We start from the raw sequence: 24,104 nt of genomic DNA on the forward strand, positions 1-24,104 counted from the left end.
TAATCTCAATTGTTTCTCTTTTAGGAGGGTGTATTCAATTAAATTTTTTAATGACTTTATAGAGTTTAATCTCAATTAAATTTTCTCTTTTAGGACGATGTATTCAATACTAATTTTTAAAAACTTTACATAAGTTATGAGGTATTCAATTACAACTTTTACAAAGTCTTTAAAAATAAGCTAGTATTCAAAAAGTCATTAACTTTTATAGACGTGGACTTTTATATACTTTTAATCACTTTTTCTACATTGTTATGAAAAAAAATTCTCAAGATTTTTCTTTCACATTTTTTCAAGATTTCAATAGACTTTTTTTGAAAACTCGTTCCTTTTCTTTTTAAATTTATCTTACATTATCGTTTTCATTTCTCTTTACTGTATTTTCCATCTTAAAAAATATAAAAAATTGGATAAAACTCATAAGCTAAAAATTATTTACTAATAATATTTTCTTGTACTCACATATACAAAAAAATTAATTAAAAGTTATTAATTTAATTTTAAAAGGGCCCTCATAAAAATATAAATTTTAAATGAAGCATTTAGTGAATTATATTGAGCAACAATCCCACTATATTTAAATTTCTAGGTTTTATTCAAAAGATAATTTTTTATTGGTAAACGTGATTGTTTTTGGTTTAGATATTAATCAATGAATTAAAAGGCATGATTATTGTTAGTTTAAGTATTTATCAAATAGGTAATAAATAAAATATAACGAGTATGACATGAGTTTGGTAATTTAATCAGAGACAAATTGTAATATGATAATTTCTTTTTTAAAAAATTATTGTCTTGACAAAAAATAGTGTTTATGCCATGAGGTAGAAAATTTAAAAATGATATGAATTTGGCAATAATGAAATGAAATATGATATTTTTGTATAGAGTTACATATAACATTATGTAGAATAATATTTAAAATAAATGTAAAAAAAGATGATGAAAATAATAAAAGTAAAATAATTAAAATTTATTTCTAAATAATTAAATAATAAATAAAATAGTAGTCTATAAAATTAATAGAAGTCTACTAATGTCTTTAAAAATATTTTTAAGTAAAATCTGTGAAAATCATTCATAAAAAAATAAATTCTGTAAAAGTCGTTAAAAATTCATAAACTTTTTAAAAGTATTTCATGTGAAAATCATTCATAAAATCATTAACTTTAGAAAGTCTTAATTGTCACGACCCGGTCTGTGGGCCCGTGACCGGCACTAAGGAATGGGCAGATGTAAGACTACCAAATTCCGTAGTAAACCTGACACTCACTCGCTTAATTAAATATCATCTAATATTACTGATGTTACAATTTATCTTAACCATTAAATTCTACGTATTTAATTCGGTCTGCGAGTAGAATTTGGCAAGACCCAAACTACATAAAATTACAACTGATAAGTTTATTATTTCTACTGCGGAGAATCTAAGATTTTACAAGTTAAACATACCAAATCAATTATATCACCCGATGATGAAGGAGGTAGGTTGCTAGATAGGAGCCGTGGGAACACTAACAATCATAGATATGACAAACAGTAAAATTGAGACTGTCAGTCTTGAGAGTGAGTTAAAATTATATATCCAAAAACAATTACAAACACTTCAATAACACCTTTAGTTAATTTGAAATAAATATTAAGTTATGCAAAAATAAACGTGTCATGCCATTCTTAAATAAAAATAACTTTCACGTACTATGGGACGAAGTACCTCAGCAGAACCCTAATCTCAACACTAGCATCTCGACTCTCTCATTCTAACAGAACTGGCACCCAGAGAGCGAAGCTCGACCAGGGTCCTTAAATCCAGTTCAGCCACTTAATTATCACTAACACTCTTAGCCTGTCGGCTCTCTTTCTCCAATAAGACTAGTGCTCGGAGAGCGAAGCTTGACCAGAGACTTTAAATCCAGTCTGGTCATTCAAGTTTCCAAATAAGTCGGCGCACAGAGAGCAATGCTCGACCAGGGACCTTTACTCCGACAAACATATTCTACTAAGCCTAGAGAGCAATGCTCGACCAGAACAAGTCCTAAATTTACCTTTTAAAATTTTTCCTTTTTGCCCCTTTGCTATCAGTCTTAGATTCATATCGGTGCATTCATTAAATAGCATGTTCTACAGCCATCCCATCCCGAGTCAACACGAAACAATAAAAATCATAATGCAGAAATGAAAACTTATATAAGTAACGATTAAAATAACTGATTAAAATATTAAATCATGTAATTAGAATTATTTCGTAAAATCTTAGCATAACACATGTAAACAGACATATGACTTTTAACTCAAAACTTTGACGACCTCCTAGCTTGCTCCGATGCCTCGGATGGAGCGAGCCGAACTGATGGATTATCTAATCACGGAAAACAATTAATCAATAACATTGAAACATTTGACAATTAACCCTAGGTCTAGATTCCTAGGACTGACTATCTAAAAATCTCGATTCGGGTAAATTCTACCAAAAATTCGGTAGAACTTTCTCTAAAATACAGACATTTACCCCCGTAAAACGGGTCCAAGACCTTCCAGAAAACACTTCAAATATTCAACAATTTATTTTAACGGGAGTCGAGTCCCCAAAACTTTACTATTTTTTTCGACTCCGTCACACATCACAAATCACGACCTAAGGGAGACAGTCTGACAAATAATTATTTTAACTCATAATATTTTCTAATGCTCAACACAATTCAATAAATACAAAAATTTTACCAGTAAATTCTAAAATCAATGGGCCAGAAAATTACCGAGACGCTTGATCGCTCGATCAACTCGCTTCCAACTGCCAGAGTCCGATCGACAATCCGAACACACCAACAGACTCGGAACCATCATCCGGAGGGATTTACAGATGATCTCGACTGTCGATTTTCAAACAGAGTCTGATCGCCACGAAACCGATGCCATTGAAAAGCTTGAGCTGAGAGGAGTCCGAATATGTCCTCCGATCAGCCAAAACTCGCCGGAAAAGCCAGAAAACGCGGCTGCCACCCACTTTCTCTCTCCACTGCAACTACTAACTCCGGCCACCATTTGCGACACCGTCACCGCCAAAATGAAGCTCAGGTTGAGGGGAGTCGATCGCCACCCGACTAGACTGCAGGAAACGCCACACACGGCGTTGACAGTCGGCGCCTCCTCTCTCCCTTTTTTTGTTTCATCAGCGCACTACCGCCACCGTCGCTGCCAGCTCTTCCGCCAGCTACCGTCACAGCGCCTCGACTCGACGGACGACAACTCTCTCCCTCTTTCCCTCTTCCTTCTTCCCTGACGACCACTTCCTTTCTCTTTCTTTTCTTTCTTTTCTTTTCCTATCCACAGTTAGTCCCTGAACTTTTCTTCTTTACCATTTACAACGTTTTTAATTACAACAATTTCATCCTATAAAATTTCCGATTAACCCTTAAACTTTTCTTTAGCTTTTCAATTAAGCCCCTAACTAATTAATTTGGGCCAAAATAGAATTATTGAAAATATACAATTATATATTTACCCTTGCTTTTAAATGTAAAATTACCAAAAAGTCCTTGCCGACATATTTAATTACAAAAATATCAAACATACAAATTTCTTAAAACCCCATATTAATAAAATTATACTTTTAATCCTTATTCCAAATTAAATTTCTAATTTAATCCTAACACATAATTAATTTAATTAATCAATTTTTTAAATATTTTTCAATTAAAATTTATCATTCCCTCTAATTCTTTTATAAAAATATTATTTACTAATTCTTTCATAACTCTCAAATATAGAATTTAATTTATATATATTCATTTGGAGAAAAATTTGAATAACCAAAAATATGATTTATTTCTCAAAGAAATTACTTAATTAATTTCTTAAAAATCAAACTAATTGGATATAGAAAATAACTCCCTTATTTGTCTAGCATAAAAATTTAAAATCCATTTAAATCATTCCAATTTAACCCAAGTAAAATAAAGTAAATTTTATTTAAATAAAAATTTATTTATTAATTATTATTAATGTTATCATTATTAAAGAAAAATTTCGGGTATTACATTAATTAAATACACCCTCCTTAGTATAATTATTTTGAGCTAAGAATGATCAATGGAAAAGTAGTTTCATTTCCTAATAAGAAAGAATTAATTTCATTAAATACAATCTTTAAAAGTATATTCTCTTGAGTTGAAGTTGAGCAATAAAATTAATTTTATTTTCTAATAAATATGAGAAGACCCTAGTAAGTAGTGTTTAAATTTAATAAAAATTAATGAAAAATAAAAAGATTTAAAAACATAGCCATTTTAGAACTTTTTAATAGGTGCAACATAATATATGGCTTGTTAGTTGTATATTCTTTCTATTTATCTTAATTCAACATTGAATTTTCTAAAAAGATATGGAATGATGTAAACTTATTTGGCAAGACCATTCATTTAGCAAAACCAATTGAATAGTCCCAAAAATATATGGCTTGGGTCTTCGTCCCTCAAGACAGTTTAATGAAGCTATGTTATCTAAATTACCCTGGGGACCTTACAAGGGACGATGCATTTTGGGTTCAGATTTTGTGTGGTAAATATTTGGGAGGAAATAAGCCTAATATATGTCTTACGACTAAAAGCAATTATTCTTTTACCTGACGGGCCATTTGCTCAGTTTAGGATCATGTTATGGATGGAGTCTCATAGAGCGTGGGTGACAGTGCCTCTGTCTACTTCTAGAAGGACAAATGGGTGTATAGTAATAACTCTTTGATGAATCTTTCGATTGGTGTTGTGCCAGATGTCCTGTAGAATCTCCCGGTTCATAGTTTCGTTCTTGAAGGCACTTGGAATTAGAACATGTTCCAACAATACCTTCCTACTTCTGTTTGTATGCAAATTGCAGCTGTTTACCCTCCTAACATGTCTATGGGAAATGATCAAGTAGTGTGGAACCACTCTGCAAATGGTATTCATTCGAGCAAATCAGTGTATGAGAGAATAAGAAATGTAATGTCGAGCTCTTCTAATGGAATTTGGGAGAAGATATGGAAATGGAAGGGTCCTCAAGGGGTGCGCTCTACACTTTGGCTTACTTCCCATGAAAGGCTAGTAACATCGAGTCTTTGCGTGAAAAGATTGATTCTTCCTTCTCTTGTCTGCCCTCGTTGTTATGAGCATGAGGAAGATACTCTACATGCCATAAGAGATTGTAACTTTACTTAAAAAATCTGGTAGAAGCTTCTTAAGCGGGATGTTTGGCAGGTGTTCTTCTCTCTCATCATCTAAGCCTAGCTTCATCAGAACCCGACTCATAACAGCTAGAGTGTTGTGAAGGGGATGGATTAGAGATTGCTCTTTAGCGTAGCTGTTTGGCAGCTCTGGCTTTGGAGGAATAAGATTGTTTTCGGAACTGATTCAACGGATCCCTCGAAGGTAATTTAGACTATTCTTCACAAGTCATTGGGCTGCTACTACTCTTTTTGCGAATGTTCTCATTGATGTTGATAATAATGACTTGTATAATGAGAATATCTCTTGGAATCCCCCGCCTGTTGGCTGGATAAAGTTAAATGTTGATGGTGGTGTTAAGGACGGCAAGGCAGGAGCTACCGGGCTTATTCGTGACTCTAATGGTAACTGGATTTCAGGCTTCGTCCAGTTTATTGGTGATTGTCCCGTTTTAGAGGCGGAGCTCTGAAGTATCCACTCTGGCCTAGTGTTGGCTTGGGATCTTGGCTATCGTCGTGTTCTTGTGGAATTTAATTCGAAGGAAGCAATAGATATGCTGACTACTTTTACTGGTGCTACTGGAAATAAGTGCAATCTCGCTTCTATGATTCGGTTCTCTCTAGCTAAGCACTAGCAAGTTTAAATTCATCATGTTTTTCGTGAAGGGAATTAGTGTGCAAACCGGGTCTGCAAGAAAGCTTATAGGAGTTCGATGGGAATTATCAATCTATCATCTCCTCCTTTTGGGTCAAGGGAGCTCTTGTTATCTGACGCTTTAGACACTAGCTTTGTTAGGCTGTAACTTTTGTGTCTCGGGCTTTGGCTTGATTTTTTTACCAAAAAAAATGCTTTATCATTTATCATAAATCACTTATAAGAATACGAATTAATCATTTTCTGAAACAAACTGTTAATCTTTTTATGAATCGTATATCTTTCTCATTTATATAAAAAGAGTTTTGTCTAATTTCAACAATTAAAGAGTATTTAATCTCATAAATCAAGGGACATGCATACTAAACTTATCTCTAGCATATCCACATATTTTCTCTACAAGTCTTCTAATTAAATTTAATCTATTTACCCCATTCAATTGTATTAGGCGTATATGCTCTATACAACTCTCTTAGGCGTGCTCGCACCTTATCTCTCTAGGTCTGTTGACTTTAGTTTCTAATATGCCCCTTCAAGTTGGTGCATAGAGGTTTGAAATACCCAACTTGCTAACTAATATATCATGCTTGTCGAGAATATAAAAAACCTCATCGAAAGAAGGAGAAAATTTTATGGAACAAGTTTCTTTTTAAAATTTTTATTTTTATGATGTTTTAAAATTTTGTTTTTATAATTTTTTAAAATTTAATTTATTATTTTATTATATATTTTATTATTTTTATAAACTTCATCAGAAAAAATACTAAAATAAAGCATAATTGTAAAATCTACTAAATTAGATAGATTTTACAGACATTTTCTATTAAAATAAATTTTTCTGTAGTGATACTATATATAAGAATGCAGCTATATAATACTAAAAATCACGGTCTCAATTTAGACCAATTGTAAATATGAATAAACTCTCTATTGTAATAAATTATAAAGTTTTTAAGTTCACCTCAAAAAAATACTCCTCTATATAGTAATATTTGTATATATAACTTTAAAAATTATATGTTATACTATATTTTATTTTACTATAATATTGTTTTATCTCATTAATCTTATTTGTATAATACGATAAAATATTTACATTTTTTTATCTCTAATTTCTACTATTTCACCAATAAAATTAAATATCAAATTTAAAAAAAAGAATTAAATATTTAAACTTTTATTAAATTATAACCTCCTTATTATCACAAATCTAAAATAAAATCCTTATGGGAAATATACAAATTGAAAACTAATTATATACTGCAAGAGGCGCATTGCAAATTTATTATTTATTTATATACTTTATATAAATTAAAACTTGGATAAAATTAAAACTCAAAATTCCATAACAGTAAAAATTATTTTAATTTTTTTAAGTTAAAACTGATTGGTAAACTGTGTTAACTTATATAGAAGCCTATTGTTATAAGGTTTAATTGTCAAAAAAAAATTATATATTTTAAATTTATTATTAAATATCAGTATTATATCTTAAAATTGATTTTAAGTTTTAGCTTGCGATAAAATTACCGGTCAACGTGACAAAAGTTATGACTATAATAAAAAAAACTGAATCAATAATCAATTATTAAGATATTACTATTTAAGTATATAATATTAAGAAAATTTTTTAATAATGAGATAAGTCAACAGCTCTAATACTGATTTAATTTCTTTTACTGTTGTTGTAGTTTATATTATTTCAGCAAATTTAATTAATAATTATATTCAAAACTAAAATTAAAAATAATATTAAGATACAATATTAAAATTTAAAAATTACATTATAAATTTAATAATAAAAAATATAGAAATTTTTTATAGATATTAAAAATCTTATTATAAATATATAGTAAAATAATCTCAAATAAGGATTTGAAAAATATAATAAAACCAACTCTAATTTGGCGTCATTTTGCAGCTTGACACATGGTTAGCTTTATATTCACAAATTATCATGCCATAGGCTGACTATGCTGGATTAAATATATCACGTGGATCACATGCCATCGGCTGACTATTAATTAGTGGAAAAACTATGTTTCATGAAATCTGCAGAAAAGAAGGCTTCGCTTATAGTCAAGTAAATATTCAAAATCTTTTTCCTCAAAAAAGGAAAATATTTAAAATCTTTTTACTTACGAATTTTCAATTAAGACAATTTGTTTTTATAATTGAATAAATAGAAATTAATTTCTTCATAAATTATTAATATTAATATGGTAAGTGGGAAAAATAACAGCTGGAGCTCTTGTGTGACAAAACCCTCTCAACTAACATGAAAAACTAAGAAAACATGGCTCATGCACTATGGCAGACACAAAAGAAAAAGAAATAAAGAAAAGGATCAATTCATGAATAATGTTTTCTTAGGTAATATTATGAATCATGAAAACTTTATATTATTTTTTTTGGGACAAAGATTCTCTGCTAAATATTCTCAATAATATTTAAGCTAGGCAACAGTAAACAAATAAAAAACAGGTATATTTGCCCTTTCTGTAATAACCCAATTGGAGAGCCAGCATATGAGAATGCTCCAAATAGCACACTACAAAGGGACACAATACATGTGCTGGTTGAGATAATTATTAATTATTTATTGTCTATTATTTTTATTTTAATTATAATATTATTAAATTATAAAATTTGGATTGCTTTCTCTTTTTAAAAAATTACATATATATAAATTAATTAATACTAAATTGAACAAATATATATATATATATATATATATATATATTAATTTAATAAATAGTACAATTAACAATATATTATATAAAATGAGATGGTTTTCTTAATTTATTAATTATATTTAATCAAAATTAATATTAAAATTAACATATTACTTTATGATCGAGAATTATTATATAATTATAATTATATATATATATAAAATGTCTATGTGCCATCATATAATATTATATATCATCACATAATATTAATATATCAATAATGTTGAGATAAGATTAATATAAATTCATTTTAACTTTTTCTTTTATTCCGAGTTTAATATTTGTCGTTTATACATATTTTTTTTAAAAAGGTATATTTTATCTTTATTTATTTATTTTTACAATCAAGTATAAATAAATAAATAAAAAATTATCTTCCAAACAATTGGCAGTAGGTATACAATAATGATATATTTTGTAATGAAATAAATGGTTGTCAAGTTAATTAATTTAGTAGGCAAACATACAGAGAGCACTCAGCAATAGTGTAGTAAAAACAATTACTAGTTTCTTTTTTATTTTCTTTTTTTCTCTTTTTCTGTGTATGAAGATAGATTTTCTCTGGAAGAGAAGGGTTAATGCATGGTTATTTTTGTAAATTCATGACTGTTATGGGCTATTGGGCCGAGTATTTATGGGCTTTAAGCCTAATTATTTTAGGTTTAATGGGTTGTTTGCCCTCTTATATTAACCCTTTTAAGATTAATGGTAAATTAGGCCTCTAGCTCTTAACTTATTTGTTGGTTTAAATTTGGGTTAAATACGTCGTTGGTATCAAACCTTTGCACTTTTTTCCAAATGCTACCAAACTTTTAATTTGTTTCTTTTTGGTATCACTCCTATTATTTCTGTATCTTCCGCCAGTACCAAAGAGGAATCCGGCACTTATTTGCTGATGTGACTGCCGGATTTATGAATAATAACACACCACTTGCCACATCTGTTGCTGACTCAACAAATAGTTATCCAACTCAGTAATTAACAACATCTAGTTTTTATTCCCAATTTATAACCCTAAACCCCAAATAAATAATCCTAAATCAAGAAAATTTCCAATTTATAAAATCTAGTTTTTATTATATCGATCGATTTACTTTCTCTAATAATCGATCTGTAGCTTCCTTGTTCTTTATCGTATTGAATAAATAGAGCAAGAAACAACTGAAAATGTGTTTAGTGTTGGAGTTGAGCCATTGATCTATATGTGCATGGTGACTTCGTCTCTTGAACTGAAAGTGAAGCTTCGTCTCTCGAACAGAAAGAAAATCCAGGCGCAAGTTTGGTTATGCTCTGTTATAGTAAGTTTTGGGGATGCTGTCTTAGCTTACATTGATATGTTTTGAGTTGTAATGAAGAACCTTCTTCTTGTACATATTCTTCATTTTTCATTTTATTAACTTTAAAATGGACAGTGGTGAATCTGACCTTACAACTGAGCTGCTGAATGAGTACAAGAATGGATTAGTTTGCTAAATTCAAAGTTGCAGAAAATGAAAGAAGAAAGAAGGAGCATGAAGTGCATAATGGACCTGTCTAAGCTTGGCTGTTATGGTGTGGCTAGGATTGTTATTTAAAAGATATAGCTTTACTTAAAGATGTACTTTGGATATAGTAGTATTTACAACTATTGTTACTTATGTAATTTACTGATGAATGAATGAAATGATAAATGAGTATTTGGTCTTTACAGTAGTTGATTAATATTGCTTCATTTGAATTTTACTGTTATGATAAATATGCATCGACATGTCTTATTGAGTGAAAATAATTGTACTATGTTGATTACTTTAAATAATAAAATGTTTAAACAAAAAGTGAATGGATGTGAAAATTCTGTCCACATGAATCCTACATCCAAGGCTGTCAAAAGCCATTACAAAATTCTGTCAGAGGACCACTTGTTAGGTCCACAATATATTAACATATTAACAACACAACAACCAAAATAAACATTACTTTTTAGAGTTTCCAATTGTAATTCATTTGTTCTTTGCATTTCTTGGAGGCACCCAAGCTCTCTTCTTTGTTGAAACACTTCCATCAATCTTCTGTTTTCCTTTATCTTGTTTTGTTATTGTAGTAACTCCTTCAGCCCCAACATCTTTGCTCAACAACCCTGGGGGTTTGAAAGTCTTTTTTCCTTTAGCTTCAGTTCCTCATCTCTGTGTTTGTGAAAGTCTTCCAATGGCCAGATCTGGTGGTAGCTCACTCAACAAATAATGCTTTTACTCTTCTTGCTGGTAGGTTTTGAAGGTGATGTAGTAGAGTGAACCGCGGGTTTTTCTGATTCTTTTGCTGGTGGTGTTACATTGAATAACTATATAATAAAGTCTCAAGTTAGCATACAGTTGACATTACTGAATAAATATTAGAGGGGACATATTACTTACTTATGACAATGGTATTAGCGGTGACAAATTATCAAATGTTGAAGCTGTCCCTAAAGGAGCTATGTTTGTAGGAGCTACATGATCAGGTTGGTCATCTACATTCTGTGCAGCAGTAGTTGCAGCATTTGATTCATTTTCCTTTTGCTATTTTTTTGTCTTCCTCTTCACCTACAATAAGAAAGAAAGAAATTCAAGGGGTATTATATCCAATTGGTACCAATTTGATATAGTTTGGTACCAGTTAGATATAAAAGAACACAGTTTGGTACCAATTCGGTATACTTATAGGCATAAGTAAATCAGAAGAATGACATACTTACAGGCAGTTTTTCCCTCCTTGTAGAAGCACCAGCATTATGAAACCTCTTGTTGTGGCCCTTAGCACCACAAACTATGCATGTCATCACAGAGCCCTTCTTGGTGACTTTAACCATTTCTGATTACACCCTCCATCTCTTCTTCCTCTAACCTTCTCTTTCTAGCAGGTCTGCCTTTTCGAGGTTTTATTGGTTTGGGGGGTAAGACTGGTGGGGCAGTTGCCTTGGGCCAAAATTCTTTACTGGTGGTTGGGTTAATCAAATGGCTATAGCATTTTAGGTATGTTTCAACCTTGTAGAAGTCATGTATATAAAATTCAGGATTCTCATTGTTATACCAAATTGCACATACAGCATGACAACAAGGTATTCCAGTTAGATCCCACCTCCTACATGTGCATGTCATTTCTTGTTTGTCAACTACAAACTGTCCCCCTAGGCCAACCACTTAAAATCTCTCACCTCCATACCACTCTGTTGTAAACCTCCAACAAAATTCTTTGCATTTTTCTAGTTTTTTTCAATATTTTAGGGCAGTAAGCAAATGCCACTCTTTTCATAGCATCCCTGTTCTTATGTATCCTCTTCATTAATTTTATTTTTATAACCTCATTCATAGCTATCACACCCTTGCTTCTAGCATTTAATATAAAATTGTTAAAACACTCACATAAGTTATTTAACAACATGTCACACTTAGCATCAGTCCTAAAATGAGATCTAGACCAGTGATGAGGGGGGATGCTATTCATTTAGTTATGTCCTTGATGTGATGCTGCTGCAAACTTCTCCATTATCCTTTGAAAAATCTTGACATAACTTGCCTTAGCAGCATCCCACACAAGTTCTTTTAACCCTAGACTATTAAATTTCTTCCTAAAATTATTATGCACATGTCTAACACAAAATCTATGTTCAGAATTAAGGAAAAGTTCTTAAATGGCAGGAATAAGACCCTATTCCAAAAGAACAACACACAATTAATACCATTATGCCAAAATATATGAAGGAATATAAAAGCAAATTGTGAAGAATATTTACCTTCTGCCTATCAATCATAAACGCCCATTGATAACTGTTTGTTATCCCCACATCTTGAGCCAGCAGCTCAAAAAACCATTTCCAGTTCTCCTTGTTTTTTTTTTTTGCACAACACACCATGCAACTGGATAGATGCAGTCATTTGTATTTAAATCAACAGCTGTGAAAAGCTATCCTCCAAATACTCCTTTCAGCCAACAGCCATTCAAAGATATAAAAGGCTTAAAAAACTTAAATCATTCCCTCAATGCAGCAAAGCATACATACATTTGATTAAAAACACCTTCATTCAAACCAAAAACTATTGTGCTTTCTGGATTACTTCTCAAAAGTTCTAGCTTGTAATCATGAAGGCTAGAAAGTTATTTTGTCTCATCACCATTGATAAATGTCAAAGTAGCATTTCTTTAGAGAACTCCTCAGTAGGTTGCCTAGCACTTCTAGAACCAGATGGTCTGTCCCTCTCAAGCTCCTTATCAATAAACTCATCAAACATGCATCATCATCAGTATCTTCATCCCTCAGGTCATAATCAGAGTCCACAAATTCAGTGTCCTCTGAATCTGCATCACTATCCTTACAGCTGTCATCATCCTTATTTTTCACAACCTCCTCCCCAGCTTCTGCCCCAGCTTCTTCCCCAGCTTTTTCTTTTATTTCACACTTATCCTTACTAGATATATGCATTAATTTAGAACCCTCAACAACCATTGCCATTTCTAAAGCATCCTTATCAGTTTCAAGGCTTGTCAACCCATCACTCATACTCTTTGTAGGATCCTTCCACATAATCAGCTTTGTTTCAGAATTCATTCCTAGCTCTCTAGCCATTGAATCAATTTCTATCATGGATATCTTATCTAAACTACAAAAATTCACAGCTCCTATATCTCATATCTTAGGTTGACCTCTACCATCAAGTCCATAATCATGCCAATACAAAGTGAAGTATTCAGAATTAGGCACTGCAAAGTAAATAAATTAAACAAATGTGAAACAACCACACACAAGCAGTGTTTATAAACAAACATCATCAACATTCTTTGCATTTTTAAAAAGGAATTAGGGAAAACCCTAGTCCCCGCATTGTTAACTTCCAAATAAATGCAACATGCATTACTCAATGAAAGATGCAAAATAGCTTTTAAAAACCACAGAATAACTATCGACCCGCTTGTACTTATAGTATAGTGGTGGGTCTTCGGCTTTCTTCCTTACTCGCCAGTTTAGTGTCATTGTTCTACAATGTCGCAATGTCCAGGTATGAAGAAGAAGGTCAGAGACGAGAAACGAGAGATTCAGAGATTGTTGACAATGGAAGTGGAAGTCGAGCGGTTTGCGTTGATTTTTGAGGTTTGGTACCAACGGTTACTTTTGGGTTAGCTTAGAGGATGAAAACAATTTTATTTCAATTTCTCTCAATTTTTTTAGCTCAAATTAAAGGTAATTAGTTAATTGCGAACTAGAATTAAGTTGTTGAGTATGTGGCAAGTGGTGTGCTATCATTCATAAATCCGGCAGCCACATCAGCAAATAAGTGCCGAATTCCTCTTTGGTACAACAAAATTAATAGGAGTGGTACCAAAAAGAAACAAATTAAAGGTTTGGTACCATTTGGAAAAAAGTGCGAAGGTTTGGTACTAGCGGCGCATTTAATCCGTTTAAATTTAAAAGAAATTTCACGGGGATCGTTTTTTCTTAAATTTTAGTTTTTTCTAGAGAAAATTATATCAATTACTAATATTTGAACTTTTCTCTTTTCTTTTTTCCTTTTTTTCTTTTCCAAAAAGAAGGAAATGCTTTCTTAACAAATAACCAATTGATTCTTTTAATTTTTTATTTTTCTTTGTATAAATTTTTATAAACTTTTCTTATTAACAACTCCTTGCTTATAATACTTCTAGGTTATTTCTTACAATACCAATTTTACTTATTAATTAATTATTTTTTCTCACTCATCTTAAATATTAAATTAACTCAATTATTTATTTAATTTAATCATATTGATCCTTTAAAAATTTAAATTGCTATATTATTATTATTTTATTACTAGTATTGGTCGTCATGTATTGCACGTGTAGATTATTATTATAAAATTATAATATAAAATTATTTAATAAATTAGTATATAATATAATATTATATAGTAAATACATTTACTAATGAATTATTATAATAATAATGAATACATAAATTAATATATTAAATAAAATAAAATTAAAAATGTCATTCCTTTTTTTCTATGAGTTGTCTTTTATTTTTGTAAAAATTTATATTAAATTATTTGAACTCCACCATAGGTATATATAGTATGATATATAGTAATTTATCAATTTCTTATAGGATGAGGAATATATATGAAATTATTAAAGAATTAGGATCGAATTAGACTAAATATTAATTAATTCTATTAATATTAGAGAATTAAATTAATTATATATGGAATTAAGATGAGATTAGTAATTATTCATTAATTTTAAGGTATTTAAAGTCAATTCAGAAATTCTCCACTCCTTCATGCTTTTAGGACTAGAAAAAGATTAATCACTAATTAATTTTATTAGGGTTAAGAAAATTAAATTTATTACATATAGAATTCATATAAGATTAATAAGAATATTTTAGTCAGTTTAAAATTCACCCTCTTTTTGTGCCTTTATTATTATTATTATTATTATTATTATTATTATTATGCTCTTCCAAATAAATTTTATATTTACTATTATTATTTTTTATAGAGGTGTTATAATTGAAAATTTTTATACCATTTAATCATTCATTTCAGATAATTGTTATGTAACATAAACTTGCACTTCAAGAAATAGTCTGCCACCTCCTTCCTTGTGGAATTAGCATACAAACATCTTAAGATTTATTCCTTTTAATTTTGTTTTTATTTTTTTATGGTATAGGAGTTGTATGTGAATCGTATTTATATTATCCATATAAATTATATAATAAGATAGTAAGAAAAATTAAGAGTCTTGCACTTCATGTACAAAAATATACTAAATATATACCAAGTAGATACCATAAATATACTAAATATATACTAACTAGATACCAAAATATGTAAAATATATAACTAGATACCAAAATATGTAAAATATATACTAACTAGATACCAAAATGCTAACATATACTATACATTTATAAATATATATTTAATATATACATTTCACTGTACATCTAAAACATAATTGATATATATATATATATAATAAATCATATACTAGTTATATACTAAATATATATTAAATATATAAAATATATACACAAATTGTAAGATGTATACAATTTACTGTAACTTTTGCTTGTGTTGTTTTAAAGATATAAATGTAGTAAGTATATGACATATAAAAAATATATATTAAAATAAGTTAAATATATTTCATTACATATAATAAATATTGGTATTATATTCATTGCTATTGAAAAAAAAAATTTAAAATTAAAATATGTTGAACAAATTTAAATTTAAATTAGCAAATACTAAATATATATATTTTATTGCACCGTAACAAAATGGGAGAGTAACATATGTATATTAGTATTTTACACTTTGATATTAAATAATTGACACATACTCTATTATTTAAAATTGATGAATATATGTCAATTATTTATAAATTTAGTGCATACATAAACACATTAAAAGGCATTGATAAGAATTTTCGTAAATGTAATATTGCATATTTTGTACTTCTTTAAGCCTTTATCCCTCTCTATGCCACCTATCTTTTTTAATTAATAAAAAAAGAAAGAAAGAAAAAGGCATCAACTTCCATGAAACAACATGAATATTAAGAATTAAATAAATTATTTCCCATCACATTTTGAAGGTTTTTTTTGCCATAAAAGACTTTAATTTTGAACATGTCAAAAAAAGGCTTGGCACATGGACCAATAGAGGATATTAGAATAGGAATAGGGATTATAGTCGTGCAGATGAATTGGCAGTATGAACATTGTTTATTGAAGCAATAGTAAAATTTCTAACAATAGTTTGTAGGAACACTATTTATTGAAGAAGTAGTGAAGTTTCTAGTAGTAGTATCCATATCTTTCAATAAAATAATGAACCCCAGACTACTGTAAAAATTCTGTAAAAAAGCACTGTTGTTGTGTGTAATTTAACATATGTTTTTAAGTTGAATTTTAGTAAATCTTGAATAGTTAATGGCATTAATTAGGAAGGATTTCAATTTAATTCGGAGTTTATTTGAGATATAGCTTTATTTTAGTATTTTATTTACCTTTAGTTTATTTTATGGATTTATATTTAATTTTTAATAAATTTTTCTCTTTTTGTAGAAAAATTTAAAAAGGAACCCTAAATGATCAAGGAAAATGTGTTATGTTCACACACGGGCGTGCTTATACTCGTGTCATATGCTGGATAAAGAATCAAGAAGCACGATTTGACACACGGCCATGTTCAAAGTCGTGTCTACCACTGGATTTTGAAGAAATTAACGTATAAGGAGCACATAAGCGTGCCTGCTTCTGCCCAAATTGAAGATATAATGAAAGAACAACATGGGATCAGACATGGGCGTGTGCCAAGCTATATCGAAAATAAAAGGATGCCACACGGCCGTGCTTGAAGCCGTGTCGAAATAAAAGAGAGCTTTTTTATTGGAAACTTGAAAATTAAGGAAAAATTAGGATTTTCTTGGCTATAAAAGGGGAGAAAAAAGCCATTATCTGAGAGATAACCATTATAGAAACAACTTTGAAGAAATATTCAAGGAGATTAAGAAGATTTGCACGAAGATTCAAGAGTTTGAATCAATTATTTCTTTTTCTTCTTTGGTTTCTTTAATTATATTTTTGTATGTTGCCACAATCATGTGGCTAGACTCTTCTTAGGGTTTGGATTTGTGTAGCTATTCTATTATTTATTTGGATCTTAATTTTCTTTTAATGAATTAATTTTCAGTCAATTTTATGAGTTGCTTTTACTTGCTCTTGTATTTGATTTTAGGCATAATTAAATATACATATTTGGGTAAATTGGAGACAACGAAAGTTGCATGATTTATCCGCTCATAAACTTATAAAACTTAGGAACCTTGATCACGAAAGCAGATGAATCCTTCAGGAAATAATAAATTGCTAAGGAACTTAATGAACCCTAGTTAATTGACGTGACCATGAAAATAGGTTGTAATTGACTTTGATATTCTTAGATGAGCTCGAAACCGACTCTAAGTAATTTGAGTGATTTACCCTTGACTAAATTAATAATGAATTGTGAAAAGATTCTATAATCCAAGTAATAATTAGTGAAACAAATTCAGGCTCTAGTTTTACTTATTAGATATTTTAAGATTTCTTTTCTTATTAGTTATTTATTTAAATTACAATTATTCGATTTTGTTAGATTGTGGAAATACAATTTAGGCTAGTACTTTGCATCGATCTCCTTGTGGAAACAATACTCATACTCATTCTATAGTACTTGTTGCGATTCGTGCACTTGAAGAATTTGCTTAACAAGTTTTTGGCGTTGTTGCTGAGGAGATCGACAATACCAATATTAGCGCACTTTTTATTTCCGCTAGACTAACATCTTTATTTTTATTTTAATTATTTTTACCTTTTCTTTTCAAGTAGTTGACTTTTATTTATTTAAACAAGATCAAAACATCTTGTACTAGAGAAAATAAATCCAAAAATTGAGAAGACTTGCAAAAAGAACCGAAAGGAGAAAAGATGAAGAGATAGAAGAATGGTTGAACCAGCAGGACAAACTAGAGCTTTAAAAGAATATGGGGTTCCAAGTCTAACAGGAAGCCAAAATTGCATTGTGAAGCCAACTATCGAGTCTAATACCTTCGGAATCAAACCTGCATACATCCAGATGGTTTCATAATATCAGTTTAGTGGACTACTATCAAAAGATCCCAATGTGCATCTAGCCTCTTTTCTCGATATTTGTGACCCCTTTAAGATCAATCGAGTACGCACAGATGCTATTCGCCTTCGGTTGTTTCCCTTCTCATTGAGAGATATGACAAAATTGTGGTTGAGATTATTAGCACCGAATTCCATCACCTTATGGAATACGCTTTTTAAGGTATTTCTTACTAAGTACTACCTTCCTAGAAAGGCTGCCAAATATCGCCAAGACCTTGCTAGATTTAAGCAGCAACCTGGAGAATCTCTTTATGTAGCTTGGGAGAGATTTAAGGACCTGCAAAGACATTGCCCACACCATGGTATTCAAAACTGGCTTCTCATGCAAACTTTCTATCAAGGATTGTCTAAATCCTTGCAAATTACTACTGATGCTACTGCACAAGGCTCCTTTATGAGTAAGACACCAAAGGATGCATATGCATTCTTAGAGAAGATGACATCTAATAATTATTAATGGCATGGGAAGTGAAATTACCTAGAAAAGCAGTAGAAGTATATGAGGTTAATAGCTTAAGCATGGTAAATGCCAAGTTGGATTCCTTCACTTAAAGATTAGAAAGGTTGAATTTTGCTGGTTATTCATCACAGGTGTTATCTTGTGAAGTATGTGGAGGAAACTCTACTATAGAATGTTAATAAGGTAATTCTTTCTCCCAAGGCTACTCAACTGAAGAACTTAATACTTTAAATAATTTCAATGGCAGACCTTAAGGGAGTCCATACTCTAACACTTATAATCCTGGGTGGAGGAACCATCTGAACTTCTCATGGTCGAATCAAAGAGGAAATTATAATCCTAATGCTAGTCAAGGGTAAAAGGCACCACCTCCACCGGGTTTCCAATAAAAGCATTCTTACCCTCAACCTGAACCCATGATAAACATTACGATGATGATGGAGATTTTCATCCAATTCCAAAATAAAGCAATGTAAACAGTCCAAGCAAGTCTAAAGCATCAAGAAGAAAGGTTGGAGCAATTGGCCACACACAATAAGGTGCTAGAACACTAGATAGTATCACAAGCCAGCTCATTAAGTTTTCGTCCAATGGGTTATTTACCAAGCCAACCCGAAAATCCTAGAGAGCATGCAAAGGCTGTAACTTTGAGAAGTGGGAAACAATTGTTGGAGGTTGAGCACAAGATTAAGCAACCAAGAAAAAAGCCAAAATAGATGCGAGTTGAAAATGATAAGCCAAAGAATGATCAACCCGAGCCCAAGGAAGTCAAGACTCCTCAATTGCCATTTCTTCAAAGGTTAAACAATGGAGCACTTGATAAGCAGTTTCAAAAAATTTTAAAGGTGTTCAAGCAATTAGACATTACTATTCCCTTTCTAGAGGCAGTCACTCAAATGCCTAAATATGTCAAATGCCTCAAGGACATCATATTAAACAAAAGGAAGTGGGATGATCATGAGACCATATCGATGAATGAGGAATGCAACGTTGTCATTAGAAATAAGCTTCCTCCAAGGCTTAAGGATGTAGGGAGTATCACTATACCTTGTGTTGTTGGTAAATTGTCTATCGATAGAGCACTTTATGATTTAGGAGCTAGTGTTACTTTAATGCCTTTATCTTTGTGCAAAAAATTAAACATTGGGGAGCCTAAACCTATGAATATTTTCTTACAACAAGCCAATAGATCCATAGTCTATCCAGAGAGAATTTTAGAGGATGTTCCTATAAAAGTTGGAGAGTTTTATGTGTCTTGTGACTTTGTTATTCTTAAGATAGAAGAAGATCTTCAAATCCCTATAATTCTAGTACGAGCTTTCTTTGCTACAATAAGAGCAATAATTAATGTAAAGCAAGGCAAGATTAAGCTTGAAGTGGGGGAAGAAATAGTGGAGTTTGATATTTTTAAAATGGCACAAAATCCTTCAATGGTGCAATCATGCTTTAAAGTTGATGCAGTTTAAGGTTGCATTAAAGAGGTGTTCCAAAAGCTACATCCTCAAGATCCATTAGAATCTTGCCTAATTTGTAAAGTAAAGTTTGATGATGAAGCTCATGAGGTAGTTGCCTATGATTACACTTTGAATGCATAATTAGTACTTCCATGTAGACAAGCTCTAATGTATGAACCTTTACCTAATGATTTATTTTCTATGAGTTTTTTGATAGAGGAGGATGCACCTAAGTTGGAGCTTAAGCAACTCTCTTTCGATTTGAGGTATGATTTTTTTGGACCTAGTTCCACCTACCCAATTATTATTAATGCATAATTGGATGATGAACAAGTTGATAAACTGCTTAGGAGAGTTAGGGATTATAGAGAGAGTATAGGATACACTATCAATGATTTGAAAGGGTTTAGCCCTTCCTTTTGCATGCATAGGATACATTTAGAAGATAGATGCAATCCCTCTATTGAACATCAATGGAGATTGAATCCTAACATGAAGGAAGTGGTAAAGAAGGAGATAATAAAATTTCTTGATGCATGAATCATATATCCAATCTCGGATAGTAATTAGATTAGCCCAATTCATGTGGTTCCTAAAAAAAGAGAACGACTGTTGTTAAGAATGAGACAATGAATTGATCCCTACTAGAATTGTCACGAGACAGAGGATGTGCATTAACTATAAGAATTTAATTAGTGCTACTAGGAAATACCATTTTTCCCTTCCCTTCATTAATCGACTATTAGAAAGGTTAGCTCAGTATTCTTTCTTTTGTTATTTATTTGGGTATTTAAGATTCTTTAAAATCGCAATCCACCCTAAGGATCAAGAGAAAACTACTTTCACTTGTTCCTATAGAACTTATGCTTATAGACGCAATGCCCTTTGGGTTGTGCAACGTGTAATACCCGGATTTTTTTTCTTTTAATAATAATAATATTAGTAATAATTAATAAACGAGTTTTTATTTAAATTAATTTTACTTTATTTTTATTTGATTTATTTAGAATGATTTAAATAGAATTTTAATGCTAGATAAAATAATGAAGTTATTTTCTATATCTAATTAGTTTGATTTTTAAGAAATTAATTAAGTATATTCTTCGGGAAACAAATTATATTTTTGGTCACTTAATTTTTCCTAATATGAAATTATGAATTAAATATTATATTTAAAAATTATGGAAAAATTAGTAAAAAATATTTTTATAAAATAATTATTTAGGAAATGGAAAATTTTAATTAGAAAATAGTGCTAATTTTAATTGGAAAATAGTTAGCAAATTGATTAGTTAAGTTAATTAAAGATTATGATTAAATTGATAATTAATTTTGAATAAGGGCTAAAAGCATAATTTTATTAGTATATGGGGTCTTAATGAAAATTTGTATGTTCGATATTTTTGTAACTAAATATGCCGGTAAGGGTATTTTGGTAACTTCACATTTAAAAGCAAGGGTAAATAAGTAATTTTATTTTCAATAATTCTAATTTCGGCCCAAATTAAATAGTTAGGGGCTTAATTGAAAAGCTAAAGAAAACTTTAAGGGTAATTTCGCAGGTCGAAATTGCTAGTAATTAAAAAGTTGATGGACTAAATGATAAATAAGAAAAGTTCAAGGACTAAATGTCGGTATAGAGAAGAAGAAAAGGAGAAGGAGATCGGGGAGAGAGGAGACCGAGTGGGGGAAGGCTGTGCGATCGTCGATGGCCGACCGTCTAGGTGCGGCGGAGCTGGCCAACGAAGCGGCTGGCGTCGGTGAGCAAGGCGGCAGCGTTGGTAGTGAAGAAAAAAAAAAGAGAGAGGCGTCGGCTGTCAACACCGTGCGTGGCGTTTCCGGCATCTTTGGCGACCGAGTCAGGTGGCGATCGACTCACTTGAGTGTAGGCTTCCTTTCGGGAGCAGCAGCGACACAAATGGTGGACGAAGTTGGAAGTTCGCGATGGAGAGAGTAAATAGGGGCAGCCTGAGTTTTTAGACTTTTCCGGCGAGGGATGGCCGATTAGTGGATATATTCGGACACCCCTCAGCTCAAGCTTTCCAATGGCACTGGTTTCGTGGCAATCAGACTACTTTGAAAATCGACGACCAAGATCGTCCATAAATCTCTCTGGATGATCGGGGTCTAATCGGAAGATGGGAAGTTAGGATCGTTATCACCACGTTGTCTCGAGTTCGTAGGCGCAGTCGGCTCGTCGATCGGACTCTAGCAGCTGGAGGCGAGTCGACCGAGTGATCAAGCGTCTCGGTAATTCTCTAGCCCGTAAATTTAGAGTTTATTAATGAAATTATGTATTTAATTATTGTGTTGAATATTAAAAAAATTATGTGAGGTTTATAATCTAAAATAATTGTCGAACTGTCTACAAGTTATCGTGATTTGTGTTATGTGGCGGAGTTGGGAAAAATGATGTAGTGTGATGCCCCGACTCCCGTTAAACAAATTGTTGGAATATTTAAAGTGTTTTTTGGCAGGTCCTGGAAGTGGCTCCAAATGAGTTTAGGTTTATTAATGCCAATAGTGAGCCCATTTGGAAAGAGAGGGATTCAAAGGACTTTAGGCATGGGTGTGAGGACTCCTCCAGGAAGCATCCTAGAAGCCATGGAGTGGGTGATTCCTCTTCCTCTTCTTTCGACTCTTAGGTGTAATAAATCATCACTTATTTTGATACCAAGCTTGATACAAAATTTGGTGAGTTTAATGCCCGGCTTGAGCGCTTGGAAGGGAAGTACGATAATCTTTATGCAATGTCAGATTTATTAAAGATTAATTCATCGGATCTCCTTAGTTTTTCAAACTTTTTATGTTTGTAGTATTTAGTGCTTTTGGAAATATTTTTTTGTACTCTCCTTCTTGGCCTTGTCTCTTTTTTTTGTGCCAAAGGGGGGAGAAGTAGTGCATATGATATTTTCTTTATCTTTTGTTCATTCCCTTGCTATTAATGAATGATCAATTTCATATTTAAATTATATAGTGAATGAATGACTCTTATTGTGATTTATATTGTGGTTTCTATGAATTCTATAGTTGATTTATTTCTCACAAAATTATAGGCATAAACTCCTTTTGATAGGAAGAGAAATTAACTTTTCAAAATAATTATTTGTCACCATCAAAAAAGGAGAGAATGTTGAACCTTGAGGGTTCTTAATCCTATTTTGATGGTTACAAATAATTAAGAGTGACTAATTTCATGTTTGAGTATTTATGTGAAAGGAAGGAAAATTGGTTCTTCTAAAATAGAGCAGATTCATGCTCATGGACTTTTATTCATAATCGTGAAACATCAGTTTTCCAGCAGTGAAGAAAAGATCCCAACCATGAAAAATTCTTAGCTTAAATAGTTAAAAGGGCAGTAGCATTCACGGCTTCCTTCACAGCCGTGAAAATAAGGATTCACGACCATGAAGAAATGTTCATGCCTGTGGAGAATGATTTCTTTTTAAAACTTGAAGAAATCATGGCCAGAATTCCCAACGTGAAGATGGAATTTCACGACCGTGAATAAATCTATCCAGTTGTGAAGAAAAATTCACGCTCATGAAATATGCCAATTCTCCAATTCTTCAAGAAATCAAAGTAGAGTTCACGAATAAAGTTTCAAGCTGTGAAAGGCAAAGTTTCCAACCATGAAAAAAGTTCCCAGCTGTGAGAAAGGACTTTCTTGTCCGTGAAGAATTGTTCACGGCCATGACAGGTTCCGTTTCTTCAAATATAATTTTCATATTGAGGCTTCACGGCCGTGAAGGATTCTTTCCACCCGTGTAGCTGCATTTATGAAGGTTGTTAAAACGACTATATTTATATTTAATAAGGATATAACATCTCTATTTCACCTAGGACTATTTAAACTTCATTTCTAATTGTTCTAGGTTAAGCATGAGCATTTATTTTGAGCCCCTATTATGTATTTACTCTCAACAACTTCAA

General features: G+C 31.3%; 1 protein-coding gene and 1 non-coding gene across 2 annotated transcripts; one reads left to right on the forward strand and one right to left on the reverse strand.

The window, feature by feature from the left end:
- Nucleotides 1–18,456: 18,456 nt before the first annotated feature.
- On the reverse strand, nt 18,457–18,563 carry LOC112536642. Its single transcript, XR_003080612.2, has one exon. It is a non-coding gene; the product is annotated as a small nucleolar RNA R71 (small nucleolar RNA).
- Nucleotides 18,564–19,433: 870 nt separating this feature from the next.
- On the forward strand, nt 19,434–20,183 carry LOC107262196. The gene has a single exon (XM_015726514.1). It carries the CDS (start codon nt 19,434–19,436, stop codon nt 20,181–20,183), a length of 750 nt encoding a protein of 249 aa, XP_015582000.1.
- Nucleotides 20,184–24,104: the final 3,921 nt, after the last annotated feature.

The sequence above is a fragment of the Ricinus communis genome, chromosome 3 (assembly GCF_019578655.1).
Source record: "Ricinus communis isolate WT05 ecotype wild-type chromosome 3, ASM1957865v1, whole genome shotgun sequence".
In the NCBI taxonomy this organism is placed as follows: Eukaryota; Viridiplantae; Streptophyta; class Magnoliopsida; order Malpighiales; family Euphorbiaceae; genus Ricinus; species Ricinus communis.